At 46.5% G+C, this 16,530-nt stretch overlaps 1 protein-coding gene across 6 annotated transcripts in view; it reads left to right on the forward strand.

Moving 5' to 3' along the window:
• LOC149346604 (uncharacterized) overlaps positions 1-16,530 on the forward strand; it is a 51,854-nt gene that overhangs the window by 33,528 nt on the left and 1,796 nt on the right. The window contains exons 2-8 of one of the 6 annotated variants that reach the window (XM_089586510.1): positions 863-999; positions 4,044-4,172; positions 6,642-6,747; positions 9,178-9,282; positions 12,355-12,458; positions 13,934-14,039; positions 15,741-15,841. In XM_089586510.1, the coding sequence (XP_089442636.1) occupies positions 4,097-4,172; positions 6,642-6,747; positions 9,178-9,282; positions 12,355-12,458; positions 13,934-14,039; positions 15,741-15,841 (598 nt within the window). In that variant the 5' untranslated portion in view covers positions 863-999; positions 4,044-4,096. Of the gene's footprint in view, positions 1-862; positions 1,000-4,043; positions 4,173-6,641; positions 6,748-9,177; positions 9,283-12,354; positions 12,459-13,933; positions 14,040-15,740; positions 15,844-16,530 lie in introns of all 6 variants that reach the window. The other 5 variants (XM_089586511.1, XM_089586509.1, XM_089586512.1 and 2 more) reach the window with 5 other exon arrangements.

Genomic DNA, 16,530 nt, shown 5'->3' on the forward strand with positions numbered 1-16,530 from the left:
ATGGCGTAGGTACACAATACGGAAATATTGAGCGCAGTTGCAGGTTATGGCCAGAATTAGACGTTGCTTCGCAGCGCAGAGGGCCATGATTTATTAAAAATAATTTTATAGGTGCGCAAGCGATATGTTCCCTCCAAAATAGGCAACCTTTCATGTGACAATGAACGCCAGTTTACCAATAGCTGCCAAGAGAAAAGTATGCAACAGCTATAATTTACCAGTACTCACTTACGGGGCAGAAACGTGGAGGCTAACAAAGAGAGTTCCGCTTTAAGAAAATGCAGTGAGCTATGGACAAAAAAATGTAGGTGTACCGGGAAGAGATATGAAGCTGGCGGAGTGGGCGAGGGAACAAACGCAGGTTAAAGACACCCTTGTCGAAATCAGGCGGAAGAAATGGGCTTGGGCCGGGCATGTAATGCAAAGGCGAGATAACCGCTGTGTAACAGGATGAATTCCAAAAGAAGGCAAGCGTAGCATGGGGCGGCAGAACGTTAGATAGGCGGAGGAGGCAAAGAAGTATGCGGGGATACGGTGGCCACTCCTGGCACATGACAAGTTTAATTGGAGAGACATGGTAGAAGTCTTTGCTCTGCAGTGAGCGTTGTTAGGTTGATCATGATGATGATGATGCCTGTCGCTGTCAGTCAAAATGAAAGGGGCTTAAAGAGATGTCATGTCAGAGCTTACAAATTAATAAATACGTGCTCATTGACCGTAACCCCAGGAATGTTACTTCCAGTAGCCCTCAGTGTCTCTTCCACTATTAGTCTGTCGTTGTTTTTTAAGCACCGTTTTTAGCGTAACGAAGATATTTGGTGAAGTATACTTGTGCCGTTTGCGCATTGTTTTTTACTCACAGGAGCCGGTCCCAAACCAGCTCCCTGAATTGTGGCTGGGTGAGCTGCACCGTCTGAAGTGTGACCGTCGCGTGGGTGCCAGAGGTCGGCCTGACCGCCAAAACTGACAAGCAGGGGTGAGGATGGCTTTTATTCGAAAGTATGTTGATGATATATTACAACTAGTCGTATTTATGCCTGCAGAAACAATGTAATACTCCTACGCAGGCAAAACTGTTGTTAACCTGTACTGATCGTTTATCACATCTTAATGAGAAAAAGGCTACATACACTGAAAAATAATAAATAAGTCAAAAATTTAAACCCGACTGTCACCGCCGCTGGTTGTTCCTCGGAAAGCTGCAGTGGGGCAGAGAACTTTCTCACGTCGATCGCTGAAAGTAATCGATGGGACCATTCCCTTTCATTGCTACACTGTGGCCGCTTGATCCTGTTAGGTTGTGACTTCGCGACTAAGTAGTAATTGTTGAAAAAAGACCTTATCACCGAATAAGCGGAGAGAAAGGAAGAGAACGCATTTTTTTTTTAAATCCCACTTCTTATCAAACACAGTCGTCTCTCGTCTATACGAGTGCATTAGCTCACGACCAAAGCTATACATAAAGCGACTAGTTCGCATTAATCATTTAAACTGCGGCACTAACGAGCAACGTTACAAAAATCAAAATGCCTGTTGAAGACACATACGCTTGCTAAATAACTGAGGAAAATGTTGGCATATTCGAAGTTATTAAGCATGTTTTCTCATGTCTCATTTCCCAACACTCGCGTTTGCCATATACAAAATGCAAACGTCGTTTGAAATAACTTTTGCGATCTGTGTAGTGTTACTATCTGAATATATCCTTACAGCTGCCCTCAATCTCTTCGTGCATTACAGAAAACAACTTGCAGGGAAAACCACGATGATCGAATAGCTGTTTGTCAATGCCTGAGCTGCATCGTATACACGGCCTAAGAAGAATGCATGGCAGGAAAGGATTTCTGAAGCGATGTCTTCTGCAGCATAGCCATGATACGCACGTCCCACAAAGACCCACCCGTAGCTCGTTCCGTAATCACGTGACCACCACCAGCTCGTGGCTTGCGTTTCCTTTGTCGTCTTCAGCTGGGGTGCGCGCTAGGAGGGTAGGGAGAGTATGTGACCACACACTGAAGCACCCTGCCTATCGCATAGTGCAATCTTTGGTGTCATCGGGTAGAATAAGTTACCGTAAGACACCCCAAACTTTGGTTCTGTGTTGTTGTTGTATTGGCTTTAGGCAGGATGGAAGGGAAAGTGCACGGGCCTGCCCACTTGACGGGCTGAGTCACACTCGCTGCCACATGCAGACAGAAGAGAGTTGAAAGATGTGAGAAGGAGGATTGCAAGAAAAGACGCGCGTCGCAACAACCGCGTCCGCCGAAGCGACAACGCCGGCTCTAAGATACCCCAAACCCCTCCAAACGCTGCGGAACGCCTCTCGAGCGCCCCACATAGCCAGGTACCAGTGAAAGCCTGAAAACGTGCTGCGAATCCAGCGCACATGTCATAATCTTAAGATGCTGCCTACGAGCGCACTGCCCGAACAACTCCGCACATCTGTGCTAACATAATTGTTACACACAGAGGGACAGCATTTACGCAAACGGGCGTAAGATGGAAAACCCAGAGATAGGTATATCGCCTGTCTGAATTCTTCTTCTGCCATATGCCAAGCGTTTGCGTAAAACTCATTGCCAGTGAAAGATACAAAGGCTTTACTTCATTGTTTTTTTTTCTGGAAATCAACTATTACGCTTATTTTGTTTTGTTCATTTCAAAATTGTTTATTCACGAGAATGGTCGTCAACAACACTCGACTCCGGCAAGGCTCAATGTATCCCGTTTTCCTTTAATAATTCCTGTTCTCTCAATAAGCTGCGATTACAGTTTTGAATTTTTCCCCATTTATTAAACAAAATACCAGAATAAAAATTTTGAAGAAGTGTGTGTTTTGAAGGGAAATAGGACATTGCGTTTCATATATTGCAATTTTCGAACATCGGTAAGTAAAAGGGTAAGAAATTGTGAAGAAAAAAGAAACAAAAATCATTAAAATGTAGGAACTTATATACGTATTCTTCTCTAAATACTGACCGGCAGTGACGAGGAAGTTCAACCAATGTTTGGGAAGTCAGTATGTATTGTCCTTGAAGTATTTATGATTGAAATGTTGTGGGGCTGCATGATCAAACGCGTGATGGCGTTTCGGCTCTGCGACTTTCCACACCGCACGCACTGCTAAGTGATATCTGTACTCAGTCAGTCCTTAACGTAGCAAGAGCTCTAGAAAGCGCAATTTTCGCAGCCAATCATGCAATACGAGTGACGGTAATGCGCGCCCGATCACGGTTCGAGTGTAAAGCATGAACCTCATAAAGATAGGCTATTACTAAAAAAATTCACAAAATTTCCCACTGCATTTTGCTGGTGTTGCATACTCAAAATATAAAATATCTCATTCCCGCAGTCGAAAAAAGCATAACGACCAAATTGGCGCATGGGAATGCTCACCGCGACCATTGTTCAACTTCCATATTACCGAGGCATGTATGCATCTAAAACGTTTGTGCCCTAGAAAAGTAGCCCTTAACTAGAGTCGCCGTACTAAAGAGGGTAATAATAATGGGGCGATATTTCCTAGTGTTTTCTGAAGAATCATTTTTTCCCAACAAAAGTAACGAACTCGCGTTGAGTGTCGCTCTCATATAGGCCTCGTGTGTGGCAGTTTCGAGGCACCCCTTAAATAAAACTACAGTGACAGCGTAATGCCTAAACTATGCTGAAACTAAACAGCCTATCTCCTTGTTGGGTGCTCCTGCAAATAGCTGCGATCGTATTAAGCTATAACGAAGAAAATAATTGCCGTGAAAGTAATAACGAAGGTGCTGCGCCTTCATGTTCATGTAAGTGCTTACTGACCTAGAAAAGTGGTACCCTGCGTGCACTTTCGATTCATATCTTCGATTTTCGCGAGGTAGCATACAGCGCCTGCAATTAATTCTGTGAGCGTACGTGTCACGTGATATGACGTTGGAAACTACCACGCGCCTGTGTTCTGCCTTCAGAACGGGACAGTTCGCGTGTGTTTATGTGCACAAGGGCTGATCGGCTGAGCAGCGTGCAACACGACTTGTCACGGCAAACTCTCCTTTGTGCAGACAGCCGGGCCAGGCTGGAATCAGCGAGAATCCACTGCGCGAGCAAGCCGCCGATGAGGACAGCGCGCGATGGACAGTCGTCATCCACCAAGTGCGTGGTGTGGTCGCACGTCATCACCGATGCAGCCGGTGAGGCAAGAAAGAACGCTCGCATCAGCCATTTTCTTCAGGCCAGATAACTGAGCAAGCTTGTAAACATCAATAGTGAATAACGCAAGCGCCACAGACAGTCACAAACGGGAAAAAAAAGCGTTCACTCGCAACTAGACGGTTTGTTAAGACGCACAAAGTGCACGGTGTCTTAATGTGCGGTTTAGGGAACTTGCGAATGGCCTTGTTAGGAGTGATACCTGAAGCAGTTAGGTTCCACACGGTTGAAACTACAGCAACACAAAGGGGAAAAAACAACGCTCGCCGTTACTTTCGAGAACGAGCGGTCTGTTCTACCACCGAGCTCGACACACTGGAAACGGTGGAAGCGCTTTTCATATCAAAATACGGGACTTCTTATGTTAGTGATCCATGGGTCAGCCTTTCCGCAAGAGAAATTTTTTACATAGCGGTATCCTATTGTTTTTTACTCATCCCGGGGCTTCGGAATATATAATGTCTAACACTACATGCATGGAGTATGTGCTTCACAAGCACCGAGACATAACAAAAAAAATTCAGTGGTGGGAGGCTGGCATGTGCCTGTCTTCTGGATTCCATTAGAACTTAACTCTTCCGAATGTACAACGCCCTCCTTGATGCGTAACTGAAACTGAACTGTGTGTTCTTAGTAAATATGATCAGGACGGTGGCAAGTGAACCGCCAGATTTATTCACCCTCAATTCCATTCACAGCATAAAAAGGGTGAAACTAGTCCTCTCTGTTTTGATCAAATTCTGCGTATTCTTTGCATTTTTTTGTGTTGTTTCCGCTAACCATATAAAATTAAATTGCATGTAACATTGTTTTCCCTTGCCCGCGCTGTGGGGGGCCACGTGAAGAAAACAGCAATCCAGTCCGCGGTGGCTGAGTGGCTATGGCACGCGGGTTCTATCGCGGCCGCGGCAGTCGAAATTTCGATGGAGACAAAATTCTTAAGGTCCGTGTGTTGTCCCATGTCGATGCACGGTAAGATCCCCAGGTGGTCAAACTAATCTGATCAAACCAAATGTTTTAGCATTCGCGATAACTGTTGTAGCGCCCGGCTACGCTATAACGCGCTGGCGCTGAGATCGGCGTTCCCGCGCTGGAGGAAAATAAAGATGGACAGCGCGTGCTGGGCGCGCACGCCCGGCACGGGCAGTTCGGAACTAGAAGCCTGCCACGCTGGTCGTCTCTCTCTGGTGCTCCGCTGCGACGCCGCAGATCCTCAACAGTGGTGACCCGGCGAACCGTGCCTTCTGTCCCAGCGGCGTCCTAGCATGGCGTATTGGCAGCACCCAAGTTTCGACCCGCCGCTTCCGGCGTTCCGGCCTGCAGGCGTCGGCGGGTGGTTCGCCGAACTGAAGGCTGCGATGCACCTGAACGGCATCACCATCCAGCCGTTCAAACACGCAGTCCTTTGCGACATCCTCCCGCCCGACCTCCTGCGTCGGCTCACCTACTCTGCCTTCGGCGGCCGGCCATACGATGAGCTGCGTGCGGCCGTCTTGGCGGACTTCGGCGCCTACTACGTTCCGCCGCCGCTCTACGACGCAGCGGACCCGTTTTCGCCGCCGCCAGCCTCTGGCCCTGCACCGGCCTAGCTCGCGCCTGTTAACACTGTTAAGCATAAGATCCGGTCATTCTTGCGGAGTTTCCACCCGTGATCCTACTTAGAACTGGCGTGTTATCAATAAGCTGTAGTTGGCGCTTTCTTCCCGGTTTCTTCGAAAAACATATGAATGGTTGTATTGCGGAGTTCGCAAGAAGCTTTTAGCATTTTGCATTTGGAACATGCTTCTGAACTTAGAGACTCCGTCCGTGTTCTTCTCTCTTGTCTAACCTCTACTTTCCCTTTGCATCGCTCTGTGTGCAGTGTGGTGTGCGGGGCGGCATTCATAAGCGTTCAGAGTTTCCTGGGAAAGAGGTGGTCATGCTGCATGTCAATATGATTTCGTCTTGCCAAGGATCTATCATAGCGGTCCCATCGTTCGCTTCCCTGATCGTTGAGCAAATGTGCATTCAACATTATGGTCGCAACATTTCTATTGTGATTCTTATGGAGTTGAGGTAGCCCGTACATCACACTTGCCAGTGCGTATTAGAGAAACCAGTCCGTTGTACAGAGAGTTATGCTGACCGCTCGCATGAATCTGGAGTGGGGTGATTCCCCAGCCGGTAGGTTGGGCGCTATGCGCGATCTAGATCTTGTTCTGGTGACGAAAACTCCGCACCTGGTAAGTAGTTAACCTATTTCCCGGTAATTGGTGTCATAACTACGGGCGCAGCATCTCTGCAGACTTGGATCCAGCGACACCGTATATCGACACGTAAACAAGCATTGAGAGGGGTGTCCTTTCTCATTTCAAATAAGTCTGAATGCGTGCAGACTTATGATTAAGTGTGATTGCCGTACTGCAGTAGACGTGCCTGTAATCCTCAAACTCCATCTTGTCTTTTCGCAGGCGCTGTCTGTTTGGCGGGTCACGTCGTAGGCGCTGTGATGGCTTTTCGGCGACGGGTACACCCGCGTGCCCAGACGCCGCGACCGTTCCACCATCCACTCGGCCGGTGAGTAGTTAAAATGGGTACAAATTTTTAGTATATTAGCAGCCCTGTACTGGTTGCACGGAGCATCGTGAATCAAATTTCTCTATTTCCGAGTAAGTGGCTGGTGTAAATATTTGTGAAATGTGAGGGCACCATTCTTTCTCAGCTCTGGCGACCGTCACTTGTTTCATCTGGAAGTCTTTTTTTTGTTCCCTTTGAAAGATATTTTCAGACAATGGATTGAAGGCAATGATATTTTTTCTACACATTAACATTCTTTTACCGTCATTTCATTCTTTCTAAAGTGCTGCAAGCTCACTGCGCTTAGTACAATACACTGAAGGTTCCAGCATGACTTCGGCCTTTAGACTGGTTTAATAGGGGAATATTTTCGGTTAGGCTTCCACGCAAAAGTCTGCAGGGAGGAGGGAAAAGTAATCTTCGTATTTCCAGCAAAGGGATATAGAAATGAAACTGTTGCTCCCAACGCAGCTTCACTCCATAAACCGAAGCACGAAGCACTGTGAAAATGAAACACCTGACATGCATGACCCTTCGTCGTTAAACTGTTAAACTTGCTGGCGTACACCTATGGATGAATGTGGTGACCAGTAGATAGGGCTGTTTGTGTCTAACGCTCCGCTTTTTAACCGTGGTTGCGCGGTTACCGCACCACGGCGCTGACATTCGCATTGCTCCTGACAGCTCTGCATGAATTATTAGCAAAATTACATAGGAAGTCTTTGCAGGCCGTCGGCTTTGAGCAAATAAAATGACCCCCACCCCCACCTCACCCACTAGTTGCGAGGGAGGTGGTGACGAAGCGCGGCTACGGCCGCTTATCTGTTCTTACAGCCAGCGTCCGTTTCGGCGGACGCGGTTGTTGAATCGACGCGCGTCTTTTCTTTCCTTTGTTTCTTTCCTTTGACCTTTTAACTCTCCTCTATCCGCACGTGGCAGCGGTGGTCGCTCGGCTGGAGCCAGTTGGCAGGCCCGTGCACTTTACTTTTCATTCTTCTCTCAGTCGCAACAACAACAACACAACCCACTAGTTGCGAAATGCGGAGACGTACCTCAATTATATACAGTCTTTACTGAGCCAAACCATTCACATACGAATCTCGTCCAGCCATGTCTCACACAGACTCGCGGACGCAGTTCGAAAGCTGTTACGCCACCGGCATAACACATGCTGGTAGGTTGACTGCAACTGAGCGCCTGCGTTGGATGCAGGAGAAATTGTGCTGCTACTGGGCGGAGACCTTCGCAGCGCGTCATAAAGCCTTAGAGGATGTGACGCGTGCAGGTTTTTGTTTATAGGGGTGCAGGGCTATGAAACACGAAGTGTCTCATATACATGACACTGCACCATCTAGAGCTAACTTGTTAACTGAAAAGACGCTTGGAATGCTATCGGGGAATACCCAGCGGAGTCGTTGACCTTAACTTTTGGACGAGATTTATTTCTGAAAGTTCGGCAAAAATTGTGGGGCTTAGTTTAGTCCAATTCGCATTCACTCATCATTTGCGTGAACCGCTGTGTTTGAGCCGTGCCGAAGCGAAATTTCAAGACCACAGCGGTGGCGTAGTTGTTTAACCATCCGCCTCTCATGCGGGAGGAGCATTGTATAACCCACCGGTTATACAATGGGTACAACCTTTCTCCTGCCTGGTGCTCGGTTTTTAGGGTGAACTTCTTGGCAAATTGGTCTTTCACCCCACCTTGAGTAAACGGAAAAGCGTGCGCCATGGCACTCTTAGGACTCAGATGCCCTTGCCTATAAAAATTCATCATCGTCATCATGAAGACAGGTCAGTCTTCGTGCACATCGCCTACTTGTGTCATTTGTCGGTGTCAGCAGCAAACACCACGTTACTCAACAGCGATGGGTGATTTTACGTCCGCGGTGAAAACCCAAATACGTCCTGCTCTACAGAACGATGGAATGTTGGGCGAGTTGATGCATGGCTGAAAATACTGCGGCGCAACAACAACACAAGAAAGAAAAAGACAACACATGTACACAGTACCAACTGTTTATTGGAAGAAAAGGGGCATATTTTTAACCCTCAACACACTAAGTAACAAGACTCTATCACTCTCAGCAATAGAGCCTTGATAGACAGTACCTAGAGTAGACAGAGACATGCTTACACACACAAGAATCTGGAGCGCGATGAATCCCAAGCCTGTCGGCTGCGTGCTATGCCGGTATAGGTCTTTTTCTCGGAATGAAAACCCCACGCCTGGTGGTTGTCATAACTGCCCCCTCTGCAGTCTCGTATCCAGAGACACCATACGTCGACAGGTAAACAAGCAATGAGATGGGTGTCCTACATTTTTTTTTTTTTCGAAAACGCTTGAATGCGTGCATATTTCTGATTCAATAGGATTACAATACTGCAGTAGAGATGCCTGTAATAAGAAAACTCCGCCTTGTCTTTTCGCAGGGAACACCCGTGTAGTGGTTCTCGTCGCAAGCTCTCTGATGGCTTTGAGGCGATGCCTAAAGACGGGTGCCCTACGGCGCGCCAGTTCCACAATCCAGTCTTCGGGTGAGTAGTTTTTATATAGCAGCAGCTTTGCATCGGATGCAGGGAAGATCGAGAATCAAATTTTTGTATTTCCGAATAAGTGAATGGTGTCAATAATTCTGACATGTGAGTGTGCCGTTCCGGCTTAGTTCTGGCGAAACTACCTAGTTCCATCTGCGCGCTTCTTGGTTACCGTGACGCTGTACCCTTTGAACGAACAGTTCAGACAATGGATAAGGGAAGTGACATTATTTCTACAGATTAACGTGGTTTTACCCCTCTTCATTCTTTAAGTGCTACAAGCTTACGGCGTTTAGCACAAAACACTGAAGGTTCGAGCATGACTTCGGCCTCTCAACTAATACATTCTGGGCGTATTTTCAGTTAGGCTTCCAGGAAAATTTTTTTGGAGAAGGAAAAGTGATTTTTGTTTTTTTCAGCAAGGGGATACATAAACAAACGTATTTGTCGTATCGCAGCTCTGCCCAATAAATCAAAGTGCCAAGTGTTGTAAAAATGAAACACCTGACATGCATGAATCTTTTTCACTCAACTGTTAAGCTTCCTGGCGTACACCTCTGAATGAACATGGTGACTAATGGATAGTGCTGTTGGTATCTGACGTGACAATTTTCAACCGCGGTTGCGCAGTTATCACCACCACGACGCTCACATTCGCAATTGTCCTGTCAGTACCGCATGAATGGTTAGAGAAAATACTTTGGACCTTTAGACGTACGTGGCAGGCAGTCAGCCTACTCAGAAAATAAAATGACCGTCGACAGACCCACTAGGTGCGATTTGCGGTCACACACATGTGCTATATCTTTTCTTATGAAGACAGAACCACGCAAGGGCGAATTGCGCACCGCCCTGTCTTGTATTGTGCTATTAGAAAGGAGCGGCGTGCGCAGGACATGCCGGCTGGTCCACTGCAACGCAGCGCCAGATGGAGGAGAAATCGTGACTCCACTCAGCGGACAGCTTCACAGCGGTCAGAAAGTCTTAGCGGATGTGAGGGTTACAGGGCCAGCTACTACGCAGAGCTATTAAACATAAAGTGTCTCAAGTGGATTCACTGGACTCACGAGAGCTAACTTCTTACCTGGAAAGACGCTTAGAATGCTATCGGGGAATACCCTCCCGGTGTCATTCACCTAAGTTTTGTATAAGCTTTAATTCTCGCCATTCAGCAAAGATTGTCGGGCTCAGTTTGGCCAATTCCGTACAATCATCATTTGCGTGAGCCGCCGTAATCACGAGTCGTGCCGAAGACAAATTTGAAGACCGCTGCGGTGGCTTGGTCGTTTGAGCATGCGACTCGGATGCGGGAGGTTCCGGGTGCGACACCCAGTGAGGCGCGTACTCAGCGGTGATACAATGGGCACAGGCTTTCTCTGCCTGGTGCCGGGCTTTTTTGTGGCGAACTGTGTGAGAATTATCTTTTTCACCTCACATTGAGTCTCTCTCACTTTCTTTCTTTCTTGTGGGTTGTCGTCAATAGATGTTTCATCATAGCAATCAATATATGCACTGTCACCCGAGTGCTGCCGACATGGCCACCATGTTAAGCCTAACTATAAGTAAATATTAACCTAATTAGACAGTATTGGTGTCTAACACGTCCACCTCATCGAGCAAGTTACAGATATCCATTAGTTAGTTCATGACATTATCGGTTTGTTAATTATAAGGAATTTAGTTTAAGCAACACCATAACTGAATGTTAGCTAGAGTAGTTAATTTTGGTATGTAACCTGTTCTACCCATATCATCATCATCATGATCATGATGATCATCAGCCTGACTACACCCACTGCAGGGCGAAGGCCTCTCCGATGTCTCTCCAATTAATCCTTTCCTTTGTCAGTTGCCGCCACTGTATCCCCGCAAACTTCTTAATCTTATCCGCCCACCTAACTTTCTGCCGTCCCCTGCTGCGTTTGCTTTCTACTCATATAGAGGATTCCAAATAACTAATTCGTTTTATGATGCCTAATTAATTACTGTGTCAAAGGCAAGTTTTATTTTTAAGCACACTCATGTGACTAGTCAACTATGACGTAACCAACTAATTTCAAATTGGGTTCAATGTTGGTTTACAAAGGGGGCCGCCATTTTGAATTCTTCAATCAGAGAACTTCACAGAAAATTTCACGTCGAAGGGAGACGGTAGAAGACCCCAAGAAATCTCAGAAAATTTCATGCCGAAGGGAGGTGGTAACAGACCAAAAAATTGAGAAACGTGATGAATAACGGCTAACACTCTTAAAATCAAATAATTCCTGCTCTACAGAATGGAAGGCACTGGGGCGAGTTGGTGCATGAGTGAAAATAATGGGGCAAAACGACGACTACACAAAAAAAGACAACACATGCACACACTGTCAACTGATTGTTGGAAGAAAACTGGCACATTTCTAACCTTCACTTACCATGTAAATACCTCTACTGCTCTCAGCCCAGCCGGTAACCAGTACAAATGGAAACGTTTACATCAATAACTGTACCACCATGAATTACATTGGTGTCCATGCCCAAACCAATGTGGTGGTGTTTTTTCTTATCTTACTTAGTTTTTGTAATGTCTTGCGTCTAATAATAATTGCGTCTAAGCCACTTAGAAACCACACATTAGACAAAGGGGAAAAAGTCACATTTGATTATTATTTTTATAGACATTTTCGTTCACACTGCATCAGACTGACAACACATTGACCAGTGCGTATTAGAGAGACCAATGCGTAGTAGATGGAGGTATGCTGACCACTCACATGAATCAGGAGTGGGGTAATTCCTCAGACTATAGGTTGGGCGCTGTGCGGGATCTAAATCTTCTTCTTGTGACGAAAACACTCGCACCGGGTAGGTTGGTAACGTATTGGCCGGAGAATGGTGTCATAACTGCGGGCGCAGCATCAATGCAGACTTGGATATGGCGGCATCCTATATCGACAGGTAGACAAGCAATAATAGGGGTGTCCTTTCTTAATTTGGAAACGCGTGAAAGCGCGCGAACTTAGGACTCAGTGTGACTGCAGTAATACAGTGGGGGTGCCTATAATCCTAAAATTTCGCATTGTCTTTTCGCAGGCAGCAGCAGTCTGATGGGACTCGTCGTAGGCGCTCTGATGGCTTTTCCGCGGCAGGTACAGCCATACTCCTACAGCGCGCCAGTTCCACACTCCAGTCAGCGGGTGAGTAGCTTTTAGTATAGCAGCAGCCTTGTATCAGTGGCGGGGAGAATCGGGGATCAAATTTCTGTATTTCCGAATAAGTGGCTAATGTATATCTTTCAGAAATGAAAAGGAAGCATTCTCGCTCAGTTCTGGCGAACCTGACTCGTTCGGTCTGCATGCTTGCCGCGACACTGTTTCCTTTGAACGATCTTTTATGGCAATGGATAGAGGGCAGTGACATTATTTTTACAGAGTAACTCGGTTTCACCCCTCTTCATTGTTTGGTAAAGTGCAACAAGCTTACTGAGTTCTGTACAATACACTGAAGGTACCAGCATAACATCGACCTCTGAATTGATATAATGTGGGAATATTTTCGGTTAAGGTTCCACGGAAATAAAAGTAATATTCGTATTTCAAGCAAGGGGATACATAAACGAATGTTCCTCCTTATGCAGCTTTGCCCCATAAATTGAAGAACAAACCGTTATGACTAGTTGATAGTGCCTAGTGGATGGACAGTGGATAGTGGATAGACGACTAGTGGATAGTGCTGTTGGTACGTAACGCACCGCTTTTCAACCGTAATTACGCGGTTACCACTATTACGACGCTTACATTTGCATGTGTCCTGTCAGCAACGCCTGAATGGATAGCGAAAATACAACGGAATTTCAGGCCTGCATATGAGGCAGTCACCATAGTGAGGAAATAAAATGGCTGTCGCCTCACCTACTGATTCCGAAACGCGGAGACTCACTTCAAATATTTTCTTATTTACCCAGGCAAAAGCACTTACGCACGAATTTCCCGCAGCCATATCTTACACAGACTCGTGGGCACTATTGGCGAGCGGTTACACCACCGCCATAGCGCATGCCGGCAGGTAAACTGCAAAGCAACGCCCACGATGGATAGTGGAGAAATTATGGTGCTACCCGGCGGACAACTTCGCAGCGTGCCAGAAAGGCTTAGTGGATGTGATGGGTGTAGGCTAGCACCTAAGCCACCTAAGCCACCTAGAGACACTTGGTTAGAGATTAAGAAAATAAAATTAACTTTGATTATTTTCTCTCTTAGACATTGTTGTTTGCACTGCTACAGACTGACATGACACTGATCAGTGCGCATTAGAAAGACTAGTGAGTAGTAGAGAGAGGAACGCTGACCACTCACATGAATCTGGAATGAGGCCATTCCCCAGCCCATAGGTTGGGCGCTGTTTTGGTCTGTATCATGTTCTGGTGACAAAAACTCGGTAACGGGTAGGTAGTGAACATATTGTCCGGTGGTTAGTGTCATAACTTCGGGCGCAGCATCTCTGCACTCTTGGATCGGGCGCCTCCGTATATCCACAGGAAAACAAGCAATGAGGGAGGTGTCCTTTGACATTTCGAAAACGCGTGAATGCGTGGGAAGTTACGATTCAGTGTGACTGCAGTATTGCAGTAGAGGTGCCTGTAATCCTAAAACTGCACCTTGTCTTTTTGCAGGCCGGACCCGTTGCGCGGGTCTCGTCGCAGGCATTGTGATGGCTTTAAGGCGATGCCCACAGCCGACTGTCCAGATAGCGCGCCAGTTTCACAATCCATTCAGCGGGTGAGTAGCTTTAAGTAAGCAGCAGCCTTGTACCGGTCGAAGGGAGGATCGACAAACAAATTTCTGTATTTCCGATTATGTGGCTGGTGTTAATGTTTGTAAAATGTGAGGGCTCTGTTCTGGCCAAGTTCTGGCGAACCTCACACATTCCATCTCCGTGCTTCTTGCTTACCACGAGGCTGCTGCCTTTGAACGAATTTTTCAGGCAATGATTGCAGGGCAGTGGCATTATTTCTTCAGCCTAACTCGGTTTTACCCCTCTTCATTATTTCTGAAGTCCTGCAAGCTTACTGCGTTTAGAACAGTGCACTGAAGGTTCCAGCATTGATTTCGGGCCTTTGTATTGGTATATTCTGTTAATATTTTCGCTTAGGATTCCACGAAAATTTCTGCGAGGAAAGGAGAAAAGTAACTTGTGTATTTTCAGCAGGGAGATTCAGAAACGAAAGTCTTGCTCCTGACGCAGTTTTTTTTTTCCATAAATCGAAGCACCAAGCGTTGCGATAATGGAAGTCCTTACATAACTGACCCTTTCATAACACTGTTAAACATGTAAAATGCAGGCGTGCAGCTCTGGATGAACGTCGCGTTTAATGGGTGTCGCTGTTGGTAACTAACGCGCCACTTTTCAACTGTGGTTTCGCGGTTACCGACATCATAGCGCTCACATTCTCATTTGTCCTGCCAGCGCCGCATGAATGGATAGCGGAAATGCATTGTGCGTTTGTGCCTGCGTAGCAGGCAGTGAGCCTACTGAGGAAATAACATGACCGTCCCTAGACTCGCTAGGTGCACAGTGCGGACACGCACATCAACTACATCTTTCCTTATGAAGACTAAAGCACGCAACTGCGAATTTCCGCAGCCATATCTTATACGAAACTAAGCTGTCACGCCACCGGTGTAGGACATGCTGACGCTACTCGTGACGCTACTCGGCGCCACATCTGGCGCTACTCGGCAGACGGCTTCGCAGCTAGTCCGAAAGCCTTGGGGGTTAACAGGGGTGCAGATCTAGGTTCTACGCACAGTTGTTAAACCGGAAGCTTACTCTAGCATGAAACCAGGCATAGAATGCTAGGGCGAAATAAGCAGGGGAAATGTTCACGTTCACTTTTGCATTAGCTTTATTTGTGAGAGTTCAGCAAAGATTGTCCGGCACAGTTTGATTTTATTCCCATTCAGTCTTTTGCTTGAGCCACTCTGCTGATCAGCCGCGCAGAGGATAACCTTCAGCTTATCGTGCACATCGCGAATTTGGTGTCAGCAGCAAGCGTCACGTAACTTAAAAGTGAAGGATGAAGCAACCCCTGCCTATCACCTCAATAAAATCCAAGGAGGCGCCAGGCATTAAAAAAAGCGGTAATTTTTATACAGCCGTTGAAATGACGAGTTTTCGAGATTTTCTAGGATTCTGTACGCACATTCTACAATTGCACTTTCTATGTGTACTTGTATGTGATACTGACAGCACATATTTTGTACACCTCCTGCATTTTGGCTTCAATCACGCAATTGTATAGAGACCCATAGATTTGTTGGATCGCTAGACGTACCTCTCTGTATTCTGATGATATTTGGGAAAATAACCAACCAGTGCCCGCTACGCAACTCGTATACATTGTTTAAACGTGGACGAATGGTGTTCGTAACGTTATTTGTGCTTCATCATGCAAATGACTGCATGGTTCACCTTGGCAGGGTGCGTCTGGCGGCTCGGATGTGGAACCAAGGTGCGGTCTACGATCGCCTTGTTTGCCCTGAGCTTGGCGGGCTGCTCTACTCCTTCATCCAAGCCCGCATGGTACGAGTGAAAGGGGAGACATCCCCGACTAAAGCTGAAGTTTGTCATTCAGGCAGCTACGTGAGAGGCAGTTGAGGATTGTGCGTTCAGTGCGCGTGAGAAATGAAAACTTCATTTTTAAAGAATACGTCAGCCGGGTTTCACCGGTTGCCATAATAGCTTGTTGAAACAAGCGGCGTTGATTAATTTGCTCGTCCAGAAAAGTAAAAACTGAAGTACTTTGTTTTAAAGGTAGGAAATGGAGGGTGTGTGTTTGAGCTATCAAGTCTGAACTTATGTATGACCCGAGTTACAGAAGTACACTAGAAATAGAGTCGCCATATGCTGTCCAATGTCGGTCGTCACGGTGTACTGTTGCGATCAAAATATTGAGGAAAATGAGCGCAGTACTTCCCAGGACAAAAAAGTCCTCTTCCGTACAACATCTGAAGAATACTTCAAATAAGCAGTTAGTAAAAGAAAACTGCATCTAAACCGCCGACACATCACTGACCCGATATGTGGAAAAAATAGTCAGGTATAATTAATATTTCTCATGAACGTTGTCATTCAGACGCTTCAGAAAATTATTTACGAGCTCCGTGGATCTTGCCGTCAGTACTAAAAGGAGATTTTTGCCCGGGAGTACTACCTTAAAGGCATCATAAAGTGGAATTTGTACCCGTATACCCCGAGCGAGGTCCACTA

Source organism: Amblyomma mixtum, chromosome 4, assembly GCF_055824585.1.
Source record: "Amblyomma mixtum isolate Tamu chromosome 4, ASM5582458v1, whole genome shotgun sequence".
Taxonomy (NCBI): Eukaryota; Metazoa; Arthropoda; class Arachnida; order Ixodida; family Ixodidae; genus Amblyomma; species Amblyomma mixtum.